General features: G+C 37.8%; 1 protein-coding gene across 6 annotated transcripts in view; it reads left to right on the top strand.

Moving 5' to 3' along the window:
* Nucleotides 1–21,179, top strand: part of DGKB (diacylglycerol kinase beta) — a 648,598-nt gene extending 627,419 nt beyond the window's left edge. For all 6 annotated transcript variants that reach the window (XM_032642942.1, XM_032642939.1, XM_032642937.1 and 3 more), the window contains one exon: nucleotides 20,256–21,179. In XM_032642942.1, coding sequence (XP_032498833.1) covers nucleotides 20,256–20,363 — 108 coding nt within the window. In that variant the 3' untranslated portion in view covers nucleotides 20,364–21,179. The remainder of the gene's footprint in view (nucleotides 1–20,255) is intronic.
* Nucleotides 21,180–21,544: the final 365 nt, after the last annotated feature.

Below are 21,544 nucleotides of genomic sequence, written 5' to 3'. Positions count from 1 at the left end.
CATTAGGTCTCAACACTGGGCTTAAACTATTCAGCACACCATGTTATAAACAGATGTGCTGTCATCCAGGCTTTGTTGTTCCATTTAGAGAACACAAGCAGAGTAGATTCAGCATAATTTTTAAGGGGCCTAACATTTTCAGAATGGTCAATGAGCGTTGGCTTCCACTTAAAGTCACCAGCTGCGTTAGCCCCTAACAAGAGGCAGTCAGCCTGTCCTTTGAAACTTTCAAGCCAGGCGTTCACTTCTCCTCTACAGCTATAAAAGCCCCAGATGGCATCTTCCAGTGTAAGGCTGTTTTGTCTACATTGAAACTTTGTTGTTTAGTATTGCCACCTTCATTAACTATCTTAGCTAGATCTTCTGGATAATTTGCTGCTTCACCTTGTACTTTTTTGTAATGGAGACGGCTTCTTTCCCTAAACCTCACAAACCAACCTCTGCTAGCCTCAAACTTTTCTCCTGCAGCTTCCTCACCTCGCTCAGCCTCCATAGAAATGAGAGTTAGGGCCTTGCTCTGGATCAGGCTTTGGCTTAAGGGAATGTTGTGGCTGATTGTCTTCTGTCAGACCGCTAAAACTTTCTCCATCTCAACAATAAGGCTGTTTTGCTTTCTTATCATTCGTGTGTTAGCTGGAGTAACACTTTTGGTTTCCTTCAAGAACTTTTTTGCTGCATTCACAACTTGGCTGTTTTGTACAAGAGGCCTAAAAGCTTGTCTCAGCTTTTGGCATGCCTTCCTCATTAAGCTTAATCATTTCTAGCTTTGGATTTAAAGTGAAAGACATGTGACTCTTCCTTTCATCTGAACATTTAGAGGCCATTGTAGGGTCATTAACGGGCCAAATTTCAATATTGTTGTGTCTTAGGGGATAGGGAGGCCCGAGGAGCGGGAGAGAGATGGGGGAATGGCCAGTCGTTGGAACAGTTAAAACACAAAATTTATCTGTTAAGTTTGCCATCTTATATGGGCACAGTTCATGTTGCCCCAAAACAATTACAATAGTAACATCAGAGGTAACTGAGCACAGATCACCACAACAAATAGAATAATAATGAAAAAGCTTGAAACGTGACAATTGCCAAAATGTGACACAGATACATGAAGTGAATGAACGCTCTTGGAAAAATGGTGTGCACAGACTTGCTTGATAGAGGGTTGCCACAAGCTTTCAATTTGTAGAGAGAGAAAAAAAACAGCAATATCTGCAAAGCACAATAAAGTGAAGTGCAGTAAAAGGAGGTATGCCTATACATTGCTTTATCCTTGTCACAATTTCATGGGGTAAACAAAACAGATATTTACTATTAAATGTGATTTTGAAATCAGTAAATAAAAATTAAGAAAAGAGTACAACTACTTAATCCAAGTCAGGCATATCAGTGATTGATTTCTTCATTCCTTCAGCAAATTCTTACTGAATTTCTTCTTTATAAACGTGCTGAATTTTGTCCTAGAGTGTTATAATGGAGAGAAAACAAAACAAAGACATGATCTCTGAACTCTTTTCAGGTATTCATTACTCAAAGAATCACACAAATATAAAAATTCAAGAAAGATGTAAGGTCCGTGAATGAAAGGTTCATGGTACTGTGAACTGTGACACTATGGAACTATGTTAATAAGAGGAGGTACAGCAGAGAGATTTGACCTTGTCAGAGGAGATCCAAGAAGACTTTCAAAGAAACTCAAAATAGACCTGAGAACTACAGGATGAGAAGCATATGACTAGGCATAACAGAGGGAAGAGTGTTCAATGCAGAGGGAACAACATGGGTGGGAGGGAGCATGACGTTTACAAGGAAGGATTCGAAAGATGACATGATGGCTGTGGAACAGAAGAAGGGAGTTGTGGGGTGAGGCAGGTGATTCCATGGGAATCTGAGCTGCAGGACCTTCAATCATACAGGAAGAATTTTTAGCTTTAGTTTAAGAGTCAGGTGGAACTAAAGAGAGTTTAAGCAGGAAGGTGATGTGATCAGATTTGCATGGTGATAAGATCATTGTAGGTGGGGAATAGATTGGAAGGGAAGACAATGAATCAGGAGATTTCTGCAATTGTTCAGGCCTTAGGATGGTGGTGATGGAAAGACGAAAAAAACAGTCAAGAGATACAGAAAATATTTGAGGGATAAAATTGATCAGACTTTGTAATAGATTGGTTATAGGAGGAAAAGGAAGATGCCAGGGATGATCCATATTTCTGGCTTGAACGACTGAATAAATGATGGAACAGTTATCTGAAATAGGAGAATTTGGAAAGTAATCAGGCTATGTCCTCTCTACTCCAATTTAATTCAAATAATTATGCTCCCTAATCAATATCTTAGTCACATTATTAGGAATATCAATTATCATTGCATTATGGGATTGCAATTTTTTATGAGTAACATGTCAACATGTTGACTAGATTACCATGAAATAGTTTAACGTTGATGAGAAAGTCTTTCGGTCAATGCTGTGATGCTCCAAATAATTAAGGATCTAGCTGAGAGTAGAAATTGGGTCATTAAAGAAGTTTCTTCTCACATTTTTGTCAGTATGGGCTTTTGGTCTCCCTTGGTTTAAAACATCCATACTTTCTGGGGGTTAGTAAATGCCTGACATGGATTTTTTTCTAGTCTTTCCTTTGGTAGACCTGGAGCCTGGCATGTGACTGAAATCCTACCAGGTGCTTCTGGCCTCCTCAGAGAGAAGGCAGATGGCCATAAATGTCATCTCTCAGTGTCACCCAAGGAATCCCAAAAGCCTTGTTGTCTCAGATGGGAGAGAGGTTAGCAAAATGTGTTTTCCATTGGACTAAACATAATTATGTTTAAAATAATAGGTAACAGTTATTAAGCATATAAATGACAGGCATGGCCTCTTTTGGTACTTGTAGTGGTCTTTTTAAGTAGGTGTATCATTATCCTCATTTAGTAAATAGAGACTGAGGCTCAAAAATATTACATCCTTTGGCCAGTGGCCAAGCTGGCACTCAAACCCTTGCCTCATGTCCTGAATCCATAATCTTAACCCCAATGCTACGTGAAAAAACCTTGTAAAAAAGGATATATGAAATATTATGAAGAAGTAGAATCACAAGTTGTGAATATATCGCTAATATTCTCTGGTTATAGTCAAAGAGGAGAATTTTTTGTATTGTTTTGTTCTTTTTTAAAGTTTTTGTTTCTTTTTTCCCACATAACAAAATATTTGGAGAGACCCTAGGAAAAGAAAAATAATTACTGTGTTAAAGTTGTGGGTATAATTTTTCTGTAAAGACATGAAAATTATAAAAACATTTTTTAAAATGTCATTGACCTTCCCTGGTAACCAACTTACAACCATAAAATAAAAGGAGAACCAAATTTATATCTTAAAAGAGATTTCAAATCCAGGTATGATTATTTCCCATGCAATGTGGCCAAATAGCCCATCACTTTCAGGAGAAAGTTTCTCTTTTCTTATTACCATACCTATTTAAAATTCCTGTGAATTTAATCAGCAAGTAAACCTCTCAAACCCATTTGTTAGAGATTTTATTGTAAATCTTCACAATGATTTCTTTGAATCTGATGTTAGATCAAAGACTTTGACATTAAATTTGGAAATTACTATCATTCCAGAAAATAATGGCTGGAATCATAAAGAAGCTGGCACAGGGATTTTAGAAAATTGTTATGTTTCATTGCTTTGCTTTTTGGCAGTTATGGACCTGAAAATTTTAGCGTGCTCTTTATTCCTGCTGTCATATGGCTCAGCTACATGCGTGAATTCAAAATGGTTTCCATTATTGGAAAGAGACAGTCTTACTCCAGAATCAAGCTAGGTAACTTTTAATGTTCCAGGTAATTGCTAAATTAAGCTTTCCCTACAGATATTTTATGGCATTTATTTTGCTCTGAAAACCCCATTCATTTTTAAGGTAGCTGAATAAATCCAGTGATAATAAACTCTTAAAGAGGTGAATCAAGGAAAGAAAATTTTGGCTAGTTACGGGGAGAATATTTAAAAAGGAAAATGCTACCTGCTGATGTACTTTCTAAGAAACACAGTATCATTAAGCCCACCGTGGTGCAAAGCAATAAAGAGATTAAACATTTAAGCCAAATTTGATCAGTTGATATGTTACCAAAATTGGGAAAGCTAGTATATGTTCTCATTCAGAATTTTCACAGAAGGAATTCTGAATGGTGGCACTCAGTATAGCAAAGACATGCCATTTGAAACTATTTCCACTTTTATTCATCTTTTAGCTATTGACCAATTAAGTCATAATTTTAAATTAAAATTGCTTTCTTCCACCTTATGCCTCATAATTCTAGATGCAGTTTTCAGTACTTGACTGTAATTGCATCAGGGGTCAGCAGGTAATGGTCTTTGGGCCAGATCTGCACAGCTACCTGTTTTTGCATAGTCAAGGACTTAAGAATATATTTTGCATTTTTAAATGGTTGAAAAAAATCAAAAGAATAATAATAGTTCATAATGTTAAAATTACATGAAATTCAAATTTTAGTTTCCATACATAAAGTTTTACTGGAACACAGTCACATCCATGTATTTACATTAAGTCTGTGGATACTTTTGTGCTACGGTGGCAGAGACCTCATAGACCACAAAGCCTAAAATATTTACCATATAGACCTTTACAGAAAATGCTTGCCAACCCCTAAATTGCATAAGTATCCTATAGTATATAACTCAAATATGATTTCTAGATTTAGAATTAATATAAACAGTTTAGTAGCTTACATCACTTATATGCAAACGATTGTGACAAATGGAGGCATGCCTAGCCTAGATACATGTAATTTGAAGGTCTCACCCTCAATAGAAGAATAGGCCTCTCTGAAGATTGATTGGAAATGTTTGTATGATGGTACTTCTTTCCTTTTTTTTTTCCTCCTACCTCCCTGGCTACTGGTCTGCATATTCTTTCATAGTATCTCACTCCTACTTCACTATTATATGTCCATGTTCCTCCGTTATGCAGTCTAATGTCTGATATTCACATTCGATACACATTTGTCCTTTAGTAATCTCTTTTCAATGGATGATGTTATTTATAGGATTGTTACACCCAAATCTGTCTCGAGACCTGTTCTCCCTTCTGAACACCAGACTTTCATATCCCAAAGACACTAAGCAGCTCCTTTAGAATGTCACACTCAAGAGTTCACTAACTTCCTGGTTCTCACTCCTGCCAAAAATACATCTCTTTCTATAAAAAACCACCACCACACACACATAGCAAACAAAGCTAAAAGCATGAAAGTCATACTAGAATCTCTCTCTCTCTTTTCCAATACTCCACACATCCATCATGTCCTGCAGATTGTACCTCCTTGCTATCTCTCAGGTCTGCCCTGTATTCTATCCCCACTGCCACTGCTGCAAGTAAAATCCATTTTACTTCTTTCTAGATTATTTTATTCACCTCCCACCTGATCTCCCTGTCTCTGTTATGGCACACAGCCCCTAAGCTACACTTCCAGAGTGACGCTGCTAAGACTCAGTTTAATTAAGTCCGCTCCTTCCCCCATGATCTTAATGGCATTGTCTTGTGCCCGCATTGCATTCTGAGAATATCTCCATAGCACAATGCGTGTTACATCCTACCACTGCATGTGTTACCATCATTTGACTGTGTGCACCTCAGTTATGTTTTAAAAAGTATCTGTTCAACTTGGAATCGCCAGCACTAAGCTGAAATAAGCTGGTACCTAGTAGATTAACAATAAGGCTAATTAAACGAGTTAAATTAGGTTATTTAGTTCCATTGATATTAGCTTTCAGCTATATGTTTGGGGGGTGAGTATAAGAAGGTGTTGGTCATTCGTTTAGTCAGTCAGATTTTGATAGGTCTTACCCCTTAGAAAGAGAAGTAAATGACAAATAGACCAGGGCTTCCCAAATTGAAGCATGCATGTGAATCACCTAGGGATCTTGTTACAAAGCAGAATCTGATTCAGGTCTTGGGTGGGACTGGGAGTCTGCATTTCTAACAATGAAGTCAGTGTCTCTGGTTTGTGAACCACATTAGGAGAACCAAAGCACTAGAGAGGAAGACAGTTCACTGCAGAGGGATTTTTGCTTTTGCTGTTGTTAATTTTTTTTGTTTTTAATTGTCTGTGGCTCTATTTTTTCCTTTCATTTTTTTAATTTTTATTTTTAACATCTTTATTGGAGTATAATTGCTTTACATTACAATGTTGTGTTAGTTTCTGCTGTATAACAAAATGAATCAGCTGCATGTATGCACATATCCCCATATCCCCTCCCTCTTGTGACTCCCTCCCACCCTCTCTATCCCACCCCTGTAGTGGGTCACAAAGCACTAGGCTGATCTCCCTGTGCTATGTGGCTGCTTCCCACTGATATCTGTTTTACATTTGGTAGCGTATATGTGTCAATGCTACTCTCTCACTTTGTCCCAGTTTAACTTTCCCCCTCCCCGTGTCCTCAGGTCCATTCTGTACATCTGCGTCTTTACTCCTGTCCTGCCCCTAGGTTCATGAGAACTATTTTTTTTTTTTTGATTCCATATATATGTGTTAGCAAACGGTAATTCTTTTTCTCTTTCTGACTTACTTCACTCTGTATGACACACTCTAGGTCCATCCACCTCACTACAAATAACTCAATTTCGTGTCTTTTTATGGCTGAGTAATATTCCATTGTATATATGTGCCACATCTTCTTTATCCATTCATCTGTCAATGGACACTTAGTTTGCTTCCATGTCCTGGCTATTGTAAATAGAGCTGCAATGCACATTTTGGTACATGACCGTTTTTGAATTATGGTTTTCTCAGGGTATATGCCCAGTAGTGGGGTTGCTGGGTAATATTGTAGTTCTATTTGCAGATTTTTAAGGAACCTCCATACGGTTCTCCATAGTGGCTGTATCAATTTACATTTCCACCAACAGTGCAAAAGCATTCCCTTTTCTCCACACCCTCTCCAGCCTTTTTTGTACGTAGATTTTTTTGATGATGGCCATTCTTACCTGTGTGAGGTGATACCTCATTATAGTTTTGATTTGCATTTCTCTAATGATTAATGATGTTGAGCATCCTTTCATGTGTTTGTTGGCAATCTGTATATCTTCATTGGAGAAATGTCTATTTAGGTCTTCTGCCCATTTTTGGATTGGGTTTTCTGTTTTTTTGATATTGAGCTGCATGAGCTGCTTGTATATTTTGCAGATTAATCCTTTGTCCATTGCTTCGTTTGCAAATGTTTTCTCCCATTCCGAGGGTTGTCTTTTTGTCTTGTTTATGGTTTCCTTTGCTGTTCAAAAGCTTTGAAGTTTCATTAGGTCCTATTTGTTTATTTTTGTTTTTATTTCCATTTCTCTAGGAGGTGGGTCAAAAAGGATCTTGCTGTGATTTATATCATAGAGTGTTCTACCTATGTTTTCCACTAAGAGTTTTATAGTGTCTGGCCTTAGATTTAGGTCTTTAATCCATTTTGAGTTTATGTTTGTGTGTGGTGTTAGGAAGTGTTCTAATTTCATTCTTTTATATGTAACTGTCTAGTTTTCCCAGCACCACTTATTGAAGAGGCTGTCTTTTCTCCATTGTATACTCTTGCCTACTTTATCAAAAATAAGGTGGCCATATGTGCTTGGGTTTATCTCTGGACTTTCTATCCTGTTCCATTGATCTATATTTCTGTTTTTGTGCCAGTGCCATACTGTCTTGATTACTGTAGCTTTGTAGTATAGTCGGAAGTCATGGAGCCTGATTCCTCCAGCTCCATTTTTCTTTCTCAAGATTGCTTTGGGTATTCGGGGTCTTTTGTGTTTCCATACAAACTGTGAAATTTTTTGTCCTAGTTCTGTGAAGAATGCCATTGGTAGTTTGACAGGGATTGCATTGAATCTGTAGATTGCTTTGGGTAGTATTGTCATTTTCACAATGTTGATTCTTCCAATCCAAGAACATGGTATATCTCTCCATCTGTTTGTATCATCTTTAATATCTTTCATCAGTGTCTTCTAGTTTTCTGCATACAGGTCTTCTGTCACCTTAGGTAGATTTATTCCTACATATTTTATTCTTTTCATTGCATTGGTAAATGGGAGTGTTTCCTTAATTTCTTTTTCGGATTTTTCATAATTAGTGTATAGGAATGCAAGAAACTTCTGTACATTAATTTTGTATCCTGCTACTCAACCAAACTGATGGATTAGTTCTAGTAGTTTCCTGGTAGCATCTTTAGGATTCTGTATGTATAGTATCATGTCATCTGCAAACTGACAGTTTTACCTCTTCTTTTCTGATTGGGATTCCTTTTATTTCTTTTTCTTCTCTGATTGCTGTGGCTAAAACTTCCAAAACTATGTTGAATAATAGCAGTGAGAGTGGGAAACCTTGTCTTGTTCCTGATCTTAGTGTAAATGGTTTCAGTTTTTCACCATAGAGAATGATGTTGGCTGTGGGTTTGTCATATGTGGCCTTTATTATGTTAAGGTAGGTTCCCTCTATGCCTACTCTCTGGAGCATTTTTATCATAAGTAGATGTTGAATTTTGTCAAAAGCTTTTTCTGCATCTATTGAGATTGTCATATGGTTTTTATCCTTCAGTTTGTTAATATGGTGTATCACATTGATTGATTTGCATATATTGAAGAATTCTTGCATTCCTGGGATAAACCCCACTTGATCATGGTGTATGATCCTTTTAATGTGCTGTTGGATTCTGTTGGATAGTATTTTGTTGAGGATTTTTGCATCTATGTTCATCAGTGATATTGGCCTGTAATTTTCTTTTTTTGTGACATCTTCGTCTGGTTTTGGTATCAGGGTGATGGTGGCCTGAAGAATAAGTTTTTTTGTTCTTGTTTTGTTTTGTTTTGTTTTTGTGGTACGCGGGCCTCTTACTGTTGTGGCCTCTCCCGTTGCGGAGCAACAGGCTCCGGATGCGCAGGCTCAGCAGCCATGGCTCACGGGCCCAGCCACTCCTCAGCATGTGGGATCTTCCCAGACCGGGGCACGAACCCGTGTCCCCTGCATCGGCAGGTGGACTCTCAACCACCGTGCCACCAGGGAAGCCCAAGAATAAGTTTAAAAGTGGTTTTCCCTCTGCTTTATTTTGGAAGAGTTTGAGAAGGATAGGTGTTAGCTCTTCTCTAAATGTTTGATAGGATTCACCTGTGCAGCCATCTTGTCCTGGGCTTTTGTTTGTTGGAAGATTTTTAATCACAGTTCCAATTTCAGTGCTTGTGATTGGTCCGTTTATATTTTCTACTTCTTCCTGGGTTGTGCTTTTCTAAGAATTTATCCATTTCTTCCAGGATGTCCCTTTTATTGGCATATAGTTGCTTGTAGTAATCTCTCATGATCCTTTGTATTTCTGCAGTGTCAGTTGTTACTTCTCCTTTTTCATTTCTAATTCTGTTAACTTGAGTCTTCTTCCTTTTTTTCTTGGTGAGTCAGGCTACTGGTTTTTCAGTTTTGTTTATCTTCTCAAGGAACCAGCTTTTAGTTTTATTGATCTTTGCTATCGTTTCCTTCATTTCTTTTTCATTTATTTCTGATCTGATCTTTATGATTCTTTCCTTCTGCTAATGTTGTGGTTTTTTTGGTTCTCTTTTCTCTAATTGTTTTAGGTGTTAGGTTAGGTTGTTTATTTGAGAGTTTTCTTGTTTCTTGAGGTAGGATTGTATTGCTATAAACTTCCCTCTTATTAGTGCTTTTGCTGCATTCCATAGGTTATGGGTCATCGTGTTTTCATTGTCATTTGTTTCTAGGTATTTTTTGATTTCCTCTTTGATTTCTTCAGTGATCTCTTGGTTATTTAGTAGCGTATTGTTTGACCTCAATGTGTTTGTATTTTTTACAGTTTTTTTTCCTGTAATTGATATCTAGTCTCATAGCATTGTGGTCAGAAAAGATACTTGATACAATTTCAATTTTCTTAAATTTTCCAAGGCTTGATTTGTGACCCAAGATATGGTCTATCCTGGAGAATGTTCCATGAGCACTTGAGAAGAAAGTGTATTCTGTTGTTTTGGGATGGAATGTTCTATAAATATCAGTTAGATCTATCTGGTCTATTGTGTCATTTAAAGCTTGTGTTTCCTTATTTATTTTCATTTTGGATGATCTGTCCATTGGTGTAAGTGAGGTGTTAAAGTCCCCTACTATGATTGTGTTACTGTCAATTTCCCCTTTTATGACTGTTAGCATTTGCCTTATATATTGAGGTGCTCCTATGTTGAGTGCATAAATACTTACAATTCTTCTATCTTCTTCTTGGATTGATCCCTTGATCACTATGTAGTGTCCTTCTTTGTCTCTTGTAATAATCTTTATTTTAAAGTCTGTTTTGTCTGATATGAGAATTGCTACTCTAGCTTTCTTTTGATTTCCATTTGCATGGACTCTGTTTTTCCATCCCCTCACGTTCAGTCTGTGTGTGTCTCTAGGTCTGAAGTGTGTCTCTTGTAGACAGCATATATACAGGTCTTGTTTTCATATCCATTCAACCAGTCTATGTCCTTTGGTTGGAGCATTTAATCCATTTACATTTAAGGTAATTATGATATGTATGTTCCTATTACCATTTTCTTTACTGTTTTGGGATTGTTATAGTAGGTCTTTTCCTTCTCTTGTGTTTCCTTCCTACAGAAGTTCCTTTAGTGTTTGTTGTAATGCTGATTTAGTGGTGCTGAATTCTCTTAACTTTTGCTTGTCTGTAAAGGTTTTAATTTCTCCATCAACTGAATGAGATCCTTGCTGGATAGAGTAATGTTGGTTGTAGGTTTTTCCATTTTATTACTTTAAATATGTTCTGCCACTCCCTTCTGGCTTGCAGAGTTTCTGCTGAAAGGTCAGCTGTTAACCTTATGGGGATTCCCTTGTATGTTATTTGCTGCTTCTCCTTTGCTTCTTTTAATATTTTTTCTGTGTATTTAATTTTTGATAGTTTGATTCATATGTGTCTTGGCGTGTTTCCCCTTGGATTTATCCTTTATGGGACTCTGCACTTCCTGGTCTTGATTGACTGTTTCCTTTTCCATGTTAGGGAAGTTTTCAACTAAAAGCTCTTCAAATATTTTCTCAGACCATTTCTTTTTCTCTTCTTCTTCTGGGACCCCTATTATTCAAATGTTGGTGCGTTTAATTTTGTCCCAGAGGTCTCTGAGACTGTCCTCAGTTCTTTTCATTCTGTTTTCTTTATTCTGCTCTGAGGTAGTTATTTCCAGTATTTTATCTTCCAGGTCACTTATCTGTTCTTCTGCCTCAGTTATTCTGCTGTTGATTCCTTCTAGAGAATATTTAATTTCATTTATTGTGTTCTTCATCATTGTTTGTTTGCTCTTTAGTTCTTCTAGGCCCTTGTTAAATATTTCTTGTATTTTCTCCATTCCTTTTCCAAGATTATGGATCATCTTTACTATCATTACTCTTGAGTTCTTTTTCATGTAGACTGCCCATTTCCTCTTCATTTGTTTGGTCTGGTGGGTTTTTACCTTGCTCCTTCATCTGCTGCATATTTCTCTGTCTTCTCATTTTATTTAACTTACTGTGTTTGGGGTCTCCTTTTCACAGGCTGCTTGTTCATAATTCCCGTTGTTTTTGGTGTCTGCCTCTGTGGGTGAGGTTGGTTCAGTGGCTTGTGTAGGCTTCCTGGTGGAGGGGACTGGTGGCTGTGTTCTGGTGGGTGGGGCTGGATCTTATCTTTCTGGTGGGCAGGACCACATCAGGTGGTGTGTTACGGGTTTCTGTGAAGTTATTATGATTTTAGGCAGCCTCTTTGCTAATGGGTGTGGTTGTGTTCCTGTCTTGCTAGTTGTTTGGTATGGGGTGTCCAGCACTGAAGTTTGCTGGCTGTTGGGTGGAGCTGGGTATTAGCGCTGAGACAGAGATCTCTGGGAGAGCTCTCACCGATTGATATTACATGGGGATGGGAGTTCTCTGGTGGTCCAGTGTCCTGAACTTGGCTCTCCCACCTCGGAGGCTCTGGCCTGACAGCAAGCCGGAGCACCGAGACCCTGTCAGCCACACGGCTCAGAAGAAAAGTGAGAGCAAATGAAAGAAAAAAAAATAGAAAAAAAGAAATTAATTTTAGAAAGGAAAAGAAATTTTTTAATAGAAAATAACAATAATTTTAAAAAAGAGAGCCACAAAACCAATAAGGAAATCCACCAATGATAACAAGCGCTAAACACTAAACTAAGATAAACATAAAAATCAGAAACAAGTCAGTTGCAGACAGCAAACCCCAAGTCTACAGTTGCTCCTAAAGTCCACCGCCACAATTTTGAGATGATTCGTTGTCTATTCAGGTATTCCATAGATGCAGGGTACATCAAGTTGATTGTAGGGATTTAATCCACTGCTCCTGAGGCTTCTGGGAGAGATTTCCCTTTCTCTTCTTTGTTCGCCCAGCTCCTGGGGTTCAGCTTTGGTTTCGGCCCCACCTCTGCATATATGTCACCCTTAGGCGTCTGTTCCCCACCCAGACAGGAGGGGGTTAAAACAGCGGCTGATTAGGGGGCTCTTGGTCATTCAGGCCAGGGGGAGGGAAGGGTACAGTAGTCATAATTGGAATGCAGGGCCAGCCTGTGGTGGCAGAGGCCGGTGTGACGTTGCAACAGCCTCAGGCATGCCCTGTGTTCTCCCGGGGATGTTGTCCCTGGATCATGGGACCCTGGCAGTGGTGGGCTGCACAGGCTCCTGGGGTGGGAGGTGGTGTGGATAGTAACCTGTGCTTGCACACAGGCTTCTTGGTGGCTGCAGCAGCAGGCGTTAGCGTCTCATGCCCATCTCCGGGGTCCAAGCTGATAGCCGCAGCTTGCGCCTGTCTGCGAAGCTTGTTTAGGCAGTGCTCTGAATCCCCTCTCCTCGTGTCCCCCTGAAAAATGGTCTCTTGCCTCTTAGGCAGTTCCAGACCTTTTCCCGGACTCCCTCCCAGCTAGCTCTAGCGCCCTTCAGTCTGTGTTCACACAGCCAAACCCAGTCCTCTCCCTGGGATCTGACCTCCAAAGCCTGAGCCTCAGCTCTGAGACCCCCACCCCGGCGGGTGAGCAGACAAGCCTCTCAGGCTGGTGAGTGCTGCTCGACACTGATCCTCTGTGCGGGAATCTCTCCGCTTTGCCCTCTGCACCCCTGTTGATGTGCTCTCCTCCGTGGCTCCACAGCTTCCCCCCTGCCCACCCCCAGTCTCGACTGGTGAAGTGGCTTCCTAGTGTGTGGACACCTTTCCTCCTTCACAGCTCCCTCCCACTGGTGCAGGTCCTGTCCGTATCCTTTCGTCTCTGTTTATTCTTTTTTCTTTTGCCCTACCCAGGTACGTGGGGAGTTTCTTGCCTTTTGGGAGGTCTGAGGTCTTCTGCCAGCATTTAGTAGGTGCTCTGTAGGAGTTGTTCCACATGTAGATGTATTTTTGATGTACTTGTGGGGAGGATGGTGATCTCCACGTCTTACTCCTCTGCCATCTTGAAGGTCCCCTCATTGTTAATTTTTTTAATACTGATATCAAAATAATATGTGCACATTTAAAAAACCAGAATGTATAGCGCTCCAAGAAAAACAGCTAGCCTCTGTCCCATCATTTCTGTGTCACCAGGTCCACTCTTTGATTCTTTGGCTGTCTCTTCTGATTGTTTACTGCATGTCTGTAAACAATCTGCTTTGCTGTAATTTTTTTGACTTAATAGTTTTAGGTATAGTCTACTTAATTTATGCTATAGAAAGTTGTTTTTAATACTCTTACATTACTCAGTACATTACAGTACATAGTTAATATGTACTGAGTGATTTTTATGTGCCAGGTAACATTCTAAGCATTTTGTGTACATTGATTCATTTAGTCCTTACAAGAAACCAATGAAATGGACACTATATTAAAGTCTCTATAGTATTTTTTTTAATGGAACTTTATTTTATTTATTTATTTTTGGCTGCATTGGGTCTTTGCTGCTGTGCGTGGGCTTTAGTTGTGGCGAGCGGGGGCTACTCTTCGTTGTGGTGCACGAACTTCTCATTTCAGTGGCTTCTCTTGTTGCAGAGCATGGGCTGTAGGCACGTGGGCTTCAGTAGTTGTGGCACACGGGCTCAGTAGTTGTGGCTCATGGGCTCTAGAGCACAGGTTCAAAAGTTGTGGCGCACGGGCTTAGTTGCTCCATGGCATGTGGGATCTTCCCGGGCCAGGGCTTGAACCCCTGTCCCCTGCATTGACAGGCGGATTCTTAACCACCGTGCCACCAGGGAATCCCAAAGTCTCTACAGTATTGATGAGGGAAATGAATTATAGTCATCTGCCCAAAGTCTCCAGATAGGAAGTGGTGGACCCTGGCAGTCTGATTTTTAACCAGTACGCTGTTCTGCTTCTGAAGAAAAATTTTATTTAAATCAATATAAAACATGTAATGATTGAGATTATGAAAATGTTGTCAACTGTAGAACCAAGTACTGTCACACAATTACATTTCCTTTCCTATAAAGCTTTTATAATCTCTTTTTTCTTTGTAAAGTCATCATTATAATAATTCTAATTTTTTAAAACTATGCAGTATCAATTAATCTGTAATCCCCACTCCCTTCTTTATATGGCAGAAGCCCTTCCCTGCACGTTTCTTGCTAGATTTCTTGCAGATCTCTCATCCTGGGTCTCAGTTGGATACTCTTTTTGTTGTTATTCTTGTTCTTAATAAACTTAATTTTTACAGCACTTTTAGGTCCGCCATAAAATTGAGACAAAGGTACAGAGATTCCCCATATACCTCCCACCACCCGACACACATAGCCTCCCCACTAGCAGAATTCCCCACTGAAATGGTATCTTTGATATAATCAATGAACCTACATTGACACATCATAATCATCCAAAGTCCATGGTTTGCACTAGGGTTCACTCTTGGTGTTGTTCATTCTATGAGCTTGGACAAATGTGTAATGTCTTGTATCCATCATTATAACATCCTAAATAATATTTTCACTGCCCTAAAAATCCTCTGTGCTTCATCTATTCATCACTCTCCCCCATAAACCCTGGCAACCACTTACCTTTTTACTGTCCCCGTAGTTTTCCCTTCTCTAGAATGTCATATAATTGGAATCATACAGGATGTAGCCTTCTCACATTGACGTCTTTCACTTAATAATATGCATTTAAGTTTCCTCCATGTCTTTTCATGGCTTGATAGGTCATTTCTTTTTAGCACTGAATAATATTCCTTTGTCTGGATATACCACAGTTTATATATCCGTTCACCTACTGAAGAGCCTCTTGGTTGCTTCCAAGTTTTGGCAGTTATGAAAAAAGCTGCTGCAGACATCTGTGTACAGGTTTTTGTGCAGACATATGTTTTCACCTTTTTTGGTTAAATCCCAGGAGTGCAGACACTGGATCGTATGATAAGAGTATATTTAGTTTTGTAAGAAACCTCCATACTGTCTTCCAAAGTGGCTGCGCCATTTTGCATTCCCAGCACCTATGTATGGGAGTTCCTGTTGCTCCACATCCTCACCAGCATTTGGTGTTGTCAATGTGACCCTCTGTTTTTTTAATCTTTCTTAGCTCACGCATCTGTTCTGCTGGAGAACACACTCAAAAATGTTTCAAAGGACACATAAATGGTAAACTCTCTAGAACCTTTTATGAATGAATGTATCTTCATTGTACCCATGCATTTAATCAATCCACTGACTAAGTATAGAATTCTAAGATAAAATTAACTTTTCTTCTGGGGTTTGAAGGTTTTTCTCCATTTTCTTCTACCACTCATGTTTTTGAGAAGCTTAATGCCATGCTGATTTTTATTTTTCTGTAAGTGACCTGTTTTTCCTCTCAGAGGGCATTTAGAATCTTCTTTATCTCACTAAGCTTTGAAATTTCAAAATAATGTGTTATTTGAGCTGGGAAGGACAGGGGTCAAAGTTTGAGGGAAGGTTCTCCAAAGCACTAATTGACACAGAAATGCAGAGGTGGGAATTAACAAGGAGTGCTTGGGAGATTTGAGTCAGCTTTCAAAACCCAGCTCTTGTACTTACCAACTTGAGTGGTGTAGTGCAAGTTACAGAACCTAAGTTTCTGTCCTGTATTGTAAAATAAGGGTGTTGACACCTACCTCCCAGGGTTGTTGAGAGGGTAAAATTAGATAATATATTTTTAAAATTATGAAAAAATATTCTTTTGATATTAGGTATGAGAATTCCTTGAAGACAGAATAGATCCATCTTTATTCAGATCTTATCAGGATGCTTTGATAAGCCCTTGCTTCGGTAGATGTGTCATTCAGGGACTGGGTGTTAAGTAGGGTGTTCCTATCACATGAGGAAGAAAAATAACTACTCTTCACAATGAAGAGTATTAGGAATAGTTGATGCTGAGAGACAGGGAGCTAGGAAAGAAAATTGCAATGAGCTGGGCCAAATAACTGCTTGGAGAATGAGTGCAGGAAGACCTTCCAGTCTTCCTCAATTTTAGTTGGACTAAAAGTCTTCAGAGAGAACATGAAAGTCTAGTGGGACTAGACACTGTTCACCGTGTACTGTAAGATATAAACCTCTCTTCTATCCTTTTTAGGACATCATTTTTCAATTCTATGTTCTTTGATAATATTACTTTTATGGGAGTAGACTTTTGTCAAGAGCAACTCAAAGAGCTGGATGAAACAGGTATCATGTGAATAACGTGTGTAAAGCACTTAGCATAATACTCAGCACACAGTAAAAGCCAAATCTTGTTATTTTTATCCTTGTTATTATTGGTCATATTACAGTTATGAAGTGGAGCTCTCTATCACACCGTGCAACCCTGACAATGTCATAGAAACAAGAAAACTGTGCCTTATAATCCTTCATCTGGTTTCTGTATGTGAATTTTTATTTCATATTGAATAATTATAAAACTGAAACTGAAATCAATTTTTTTCTGTTTATATTTTTAGATGTGTCCAATCTTAATTTGAAATAGGAAGACAGAAGTAGAAAGAGTCATGAGACTTTTGCTGCTGTTGTTTTCCAAAGGAATAGATGATAAGTAAAAATGAAGAGTTCTTAATAGAACATCATTCTAATTCTGACAGTATCTATCTTGCATTTTTAGCAGTGCTCTTCGACCTTCGTACAGCCATTCCAGCTCCTAGGAGCCCCATCACCATTGCTTATGAGTGCCCACAATTCTCTCTCAATTATAATCTCAGGTTCTCTTCCAAACTAAACAGTCTTGCAAACTGCCTTGCCCATAGCTGGTGCTCCATAAATATTTGATGTATTGAGAAACAACTAAGAAGTAACTACCTGACTCTTAAAAAAATGGAAACACTCAAAGAGAACGTAATGTTTGGTTCATGCTTTCAGATTGCTGAGACTTAATATAATAAAATCTTTGGGGGATAAAGTCTGCTCCTTACTCCGTATTGTTTTTCTTGTAGATAACAGGTTCTCAAAAAAAGTAGTAATAAAAATATAAGGATGTGGAGTTGAAACAGGCATGTGAGTCATTATCCCATGCCTGGTGAGGCGCCCTTAACCAGGTTCCCCCAACACGGGCCATCTGAACCTAAATTACACTTAAGTCTCTACAGCTTTCTGAAACCTCACCTGGACTTGCTGTGACTACAGTACCAACAGTTCACCTGGACTGGAGTTTTTCTCATCCTTAATGGAGTAGTTTTTGCTCTGCTCAAATATACAAAGACCTATAATTATCTGATGACATAATGTATGCAAAGAGCCTGGATACATACTAGACATCTCATGAGTGTGAGTTTCCTCCATGTAATCTCCCCTAAGAGGAAAACAGCCAATTGTTTCTCATTTTTATGAATAACAGACAGAAAGATGTAGATTGCATTTTGTACGGAAATAATGTTAAATTAAAGAAAGAGTTGTGTACCTTGACCATAGGAGTGCTTAAACAACCAAGAAGATAGATTACAGATAATTTTAAAAATAGGACCATTGTCCTGCTTTGAAACTACAACCTAGAATTCGAATTAGTCAGTAGTATGGATTAAGGGTCCCACTGTGTCAGGAGCACTGAATGAGATACTGTGCTATTTTTCAAAGGAATAGCAACATGTGATTTCTTTTAAAAGGGATTGTTAATAAAAAGATAGCTATGATCAAAGAAAATCCAAATAACTTAAAAAATACAAAGGGCAAACAAAATCTCATACACAATAAGTTGCGGTGTTTTGGCTATGCTTTGTCATAAATTGATGCTAATCTTTTGTGACTAGAATGATATATTTCTTCCAACATCTTAACAACAATAATTTGTTAATAATGATCTTGTTTTCCAAGAGGCCCTAATATTATCATACCCTCTAAAGGATTTAGTCCAGCAACCGTGAATCAGAAATCTTTGTTTTTTTACCTTAGCTACTTACGTTCTGTTTGAATCTAAGGTTATGACATAAGTAATATGTGTTAACTGCCTCATCAGGTACTCATTTTAAACTAACATTTTTTTATAAAAAGATTCATTTTTATTTTCAGCGTTAAAAAAAAAATAGTGCCTTTCTGCTTAGCCTTGTATTTCAGCATCTATAACACTATTGAACGTGCTTGTTAAATTTCTCTTTATTACTTGACTATAATTTACTGAGGGTAGAGATTGTACTTTGTCTGTTTGTTAGAGGTTCATGGTACAGTGCCTGAGGCACAGTAGGGGCTTGATACATTTTGTGAAATGAATAAATGAGTGAATGATGGTGTATTAGGTTTTATACTCTAGAGGAGTATAAAATCAATGGCATAAGGTAGGGTGTAATTTGAAAGTGAATTATTAGGAGAGAAAATCTGGTAGAGATCTTTTTCAATCTACATAGATAGGTGCATTCTAGCATCTTAACTGTCTGGCTATTGATTCCCCAATTCATAAGATAAGAAAAATAAAATAAAATGAAATCAGATATCCAGAGAGTTTGAGGCTGGTTTAGCCTGGTGGCCTTTTACAGGTGCAATTTATCTTTACAGTACAAAGAACACTGAATCTTCCCAGAATAACCTGATTCCAACAGAGTTAAATAAAGAGTTGTTCGTTTATCCTGATTTTTAACATAGTTCTGTCTTTCTAGACTGTGAAATAAATCTCCATTTCCCAGCAGCCCCAGTGCTGATTTTAATGATCGTGTCCACGTGACATCCACTTTTTTTTGTTTCATTGCTATTAGTCAATGACAAGTGAAGGATATTCAGTTTAACTTGAAAATGTCAGCTATGCACTTTAAGAGATATATTTTTGCAGCTTTTAATGAGGTGGTGTTTCTTTTTGAAAGAAATACTCATCTCTGATGCGGGTGCTGTGCTGGTGACAACTGATATTTAATAAGCGATGGTTCTTATATTAGTCGCAGTTCTCTAAAGAAAATGTCTCAGATTGCTTTTGAAAAACTCTTAGCGTCACTAGCCCAAAGGCAAGATGTGACCTTTTTATTACATAATGAGAATCATTTATTATCTTACAATGTATCTTAAAGTCACAGACAAAATGCCACTTTGATAATTGCTTTCAATTAGCTTTGAGCATAGCATATATTCATAAAATGTCTTCTCTAATTTAGGCTTGAATTAGAGAAAATTGCAGACATAATCTACTTTAAGGTTGTCTCATTTAAGGTGATTCGTAGTTTTATTTCAAAGAAATCAAAAAGAGTAGCTTTAGAACAGTCTCTCAGAATGTTTTAAGCAGGCTTTTCAATATTTGATTCTATTCTATTACCAATTAATTAACAAATTAGAAAGCTAGTTCATCATTTCTGACCTTTTATGCACGCTAACTTTTGACTTTCATTCGTAATGATTGTTTTGAAATTAAGCCCTGCAGTTCATATTGAAAGAGAGAAACAATCTGATTAGCGGAGTAAATAAGGCTTGCCTTGATATCAAGTACATCTTGATGTTGGGCTATAACTGGGATTCTGAATGCTATAATGGTGCAGCCTTTCCTATCTTAAGTAAATAATACATGACTAATGGTCAATAAATTATACTAGATAATCACGTGGCATGAACAAGGAATTTGGGGGTGTTATTACAAGAGAGGTTAGAAGTAATATGATATTTAAAATGTAATTTCAATTAAATTTAATTTCTTGGTATCACCCTGAGCATTGGAATATAGTTTAAATAACATACCTTATCTTCCTTAAAAATATTTTTGAAATAATAGAAACTCTGAAAATACATTTTGCACTTGTGTTGTTTCAGTAATTCAGGGGATATTATTAACCTTAAGAGAGATTCTCAGAAATTGGTGTTGTATCTGGAGATTACTGTACCCTCTTTGTCTTTTTTTTCCCTAGATAAAAATTATGCACAAGAACCAAGCCCCGATGCTGATGGGCCCTCCTCCAAAAACCGGGTTGTTCTGCTCCCTCATCAAAAGAACAAGAAACCGAAGCAAGGAATAATCCTGTATCTTTTCATTCTTAGAGATTTAATTAGCATAATTGGGCCATGGAACACTTATGCTGGAAATCGTTGAACGATTTCAAGTCTCCTGCTCATGCAAAATCATGGAATTGGTTTAACAGTTTTTGTTACTGAGCTAATGTAAAATCCAGCTATTAGAAAATTTAATGTCTCAGTTTTTATAAGCATCTTTGCATGAAGAAAGCAGAAGTTTACATGAAGTGATACTGCCTATTTTTGTTGCATGCATTCCCATAAATTTTTTTGTCTCCTACCCATTCCTTCTCCAATTTCCATTTACTAACCTGTAAAAAAAACCTGTACAACAAAAAAAGGAAATATCACGGGAAATGTGATTCCAGTTATTAATAGGCACTACTTAATAATGCTACAATAATCATAATTGCAGATTGCTATACTTTTCCCTTTAGAATCAAACAGTATATCAATGATCTTTGACCTGTGAGTTGAGGAGAAGCTTTTAATTGAAAGGTTTTGTTAAATAGTTGTCTACTTGCTGTATCTAAGTAGTTTTCCTTCGACATCTTGATGCTTCTGAGTGGAATTTAAGATATCAGGTATAAAGTATTCTTATGCTAAGAAGTAGGAAGTGGTTTTTAGTTTGTTTACTTTTGTTTTTAATTCCAGACATAAGTGGAAACATATTACTTGGCAGTAAAGTATGTTAACATGGCAAGCCTTATTCCCTTCTGCATGTGAATTTAGAAGAAAATTCTTAATCACAACAGTAACCAAATAGATGTTTGAAACTATGTGCCTAATAAACTGTGTTTCCCACCAAAGATTCAGAAAAAGATGCTTTGAGAGAAATGGGTCAATGCATAATTAATTAAGCATTGCGGAGAAAATCTATGGTTCTAAAGTGCAATTTTGTGATGACTAAAACTCTGGAAGAGAGTGAATTACCCATTAATTATAATTAAAATTCTCACTTTTCACAGACAATAAGCCGTACAACACAATCAAAGCTCAATGGCTGATTTCTTGCTTTTTTGGTCATTTATAAGTATAGACGTCTGTAATTTTTAATGGGTCAGTTAAGTACACTTGAGAAAGTAAATGATTGTATCAGTTCCTTTCTAGTATAAATTGATACCTGTAATAATATTGAGCTCATTGAAGTTAATCATGCATGTATTTGCACCCTCCCCCTCACCGC

Source organism: Phocoena sinus, chromosome 9 (assembly GCF_008692025.1).
Source record: "Phocoena sinus isolate mPhoSin1 chromosome 9, mPhoSin1.pri, whole genome shotgun sequence".
Taxonomy (NCBI): domain Eukaryota; kingdom Metazoa; phylum Chordata; class Mammalia; order Artiodactyla; family Phocoenidae; genus Phocoena; species Phocoena sinus.
This window is presented reverse-complemented; position numbering and strand designations above follow the sequence as displayed.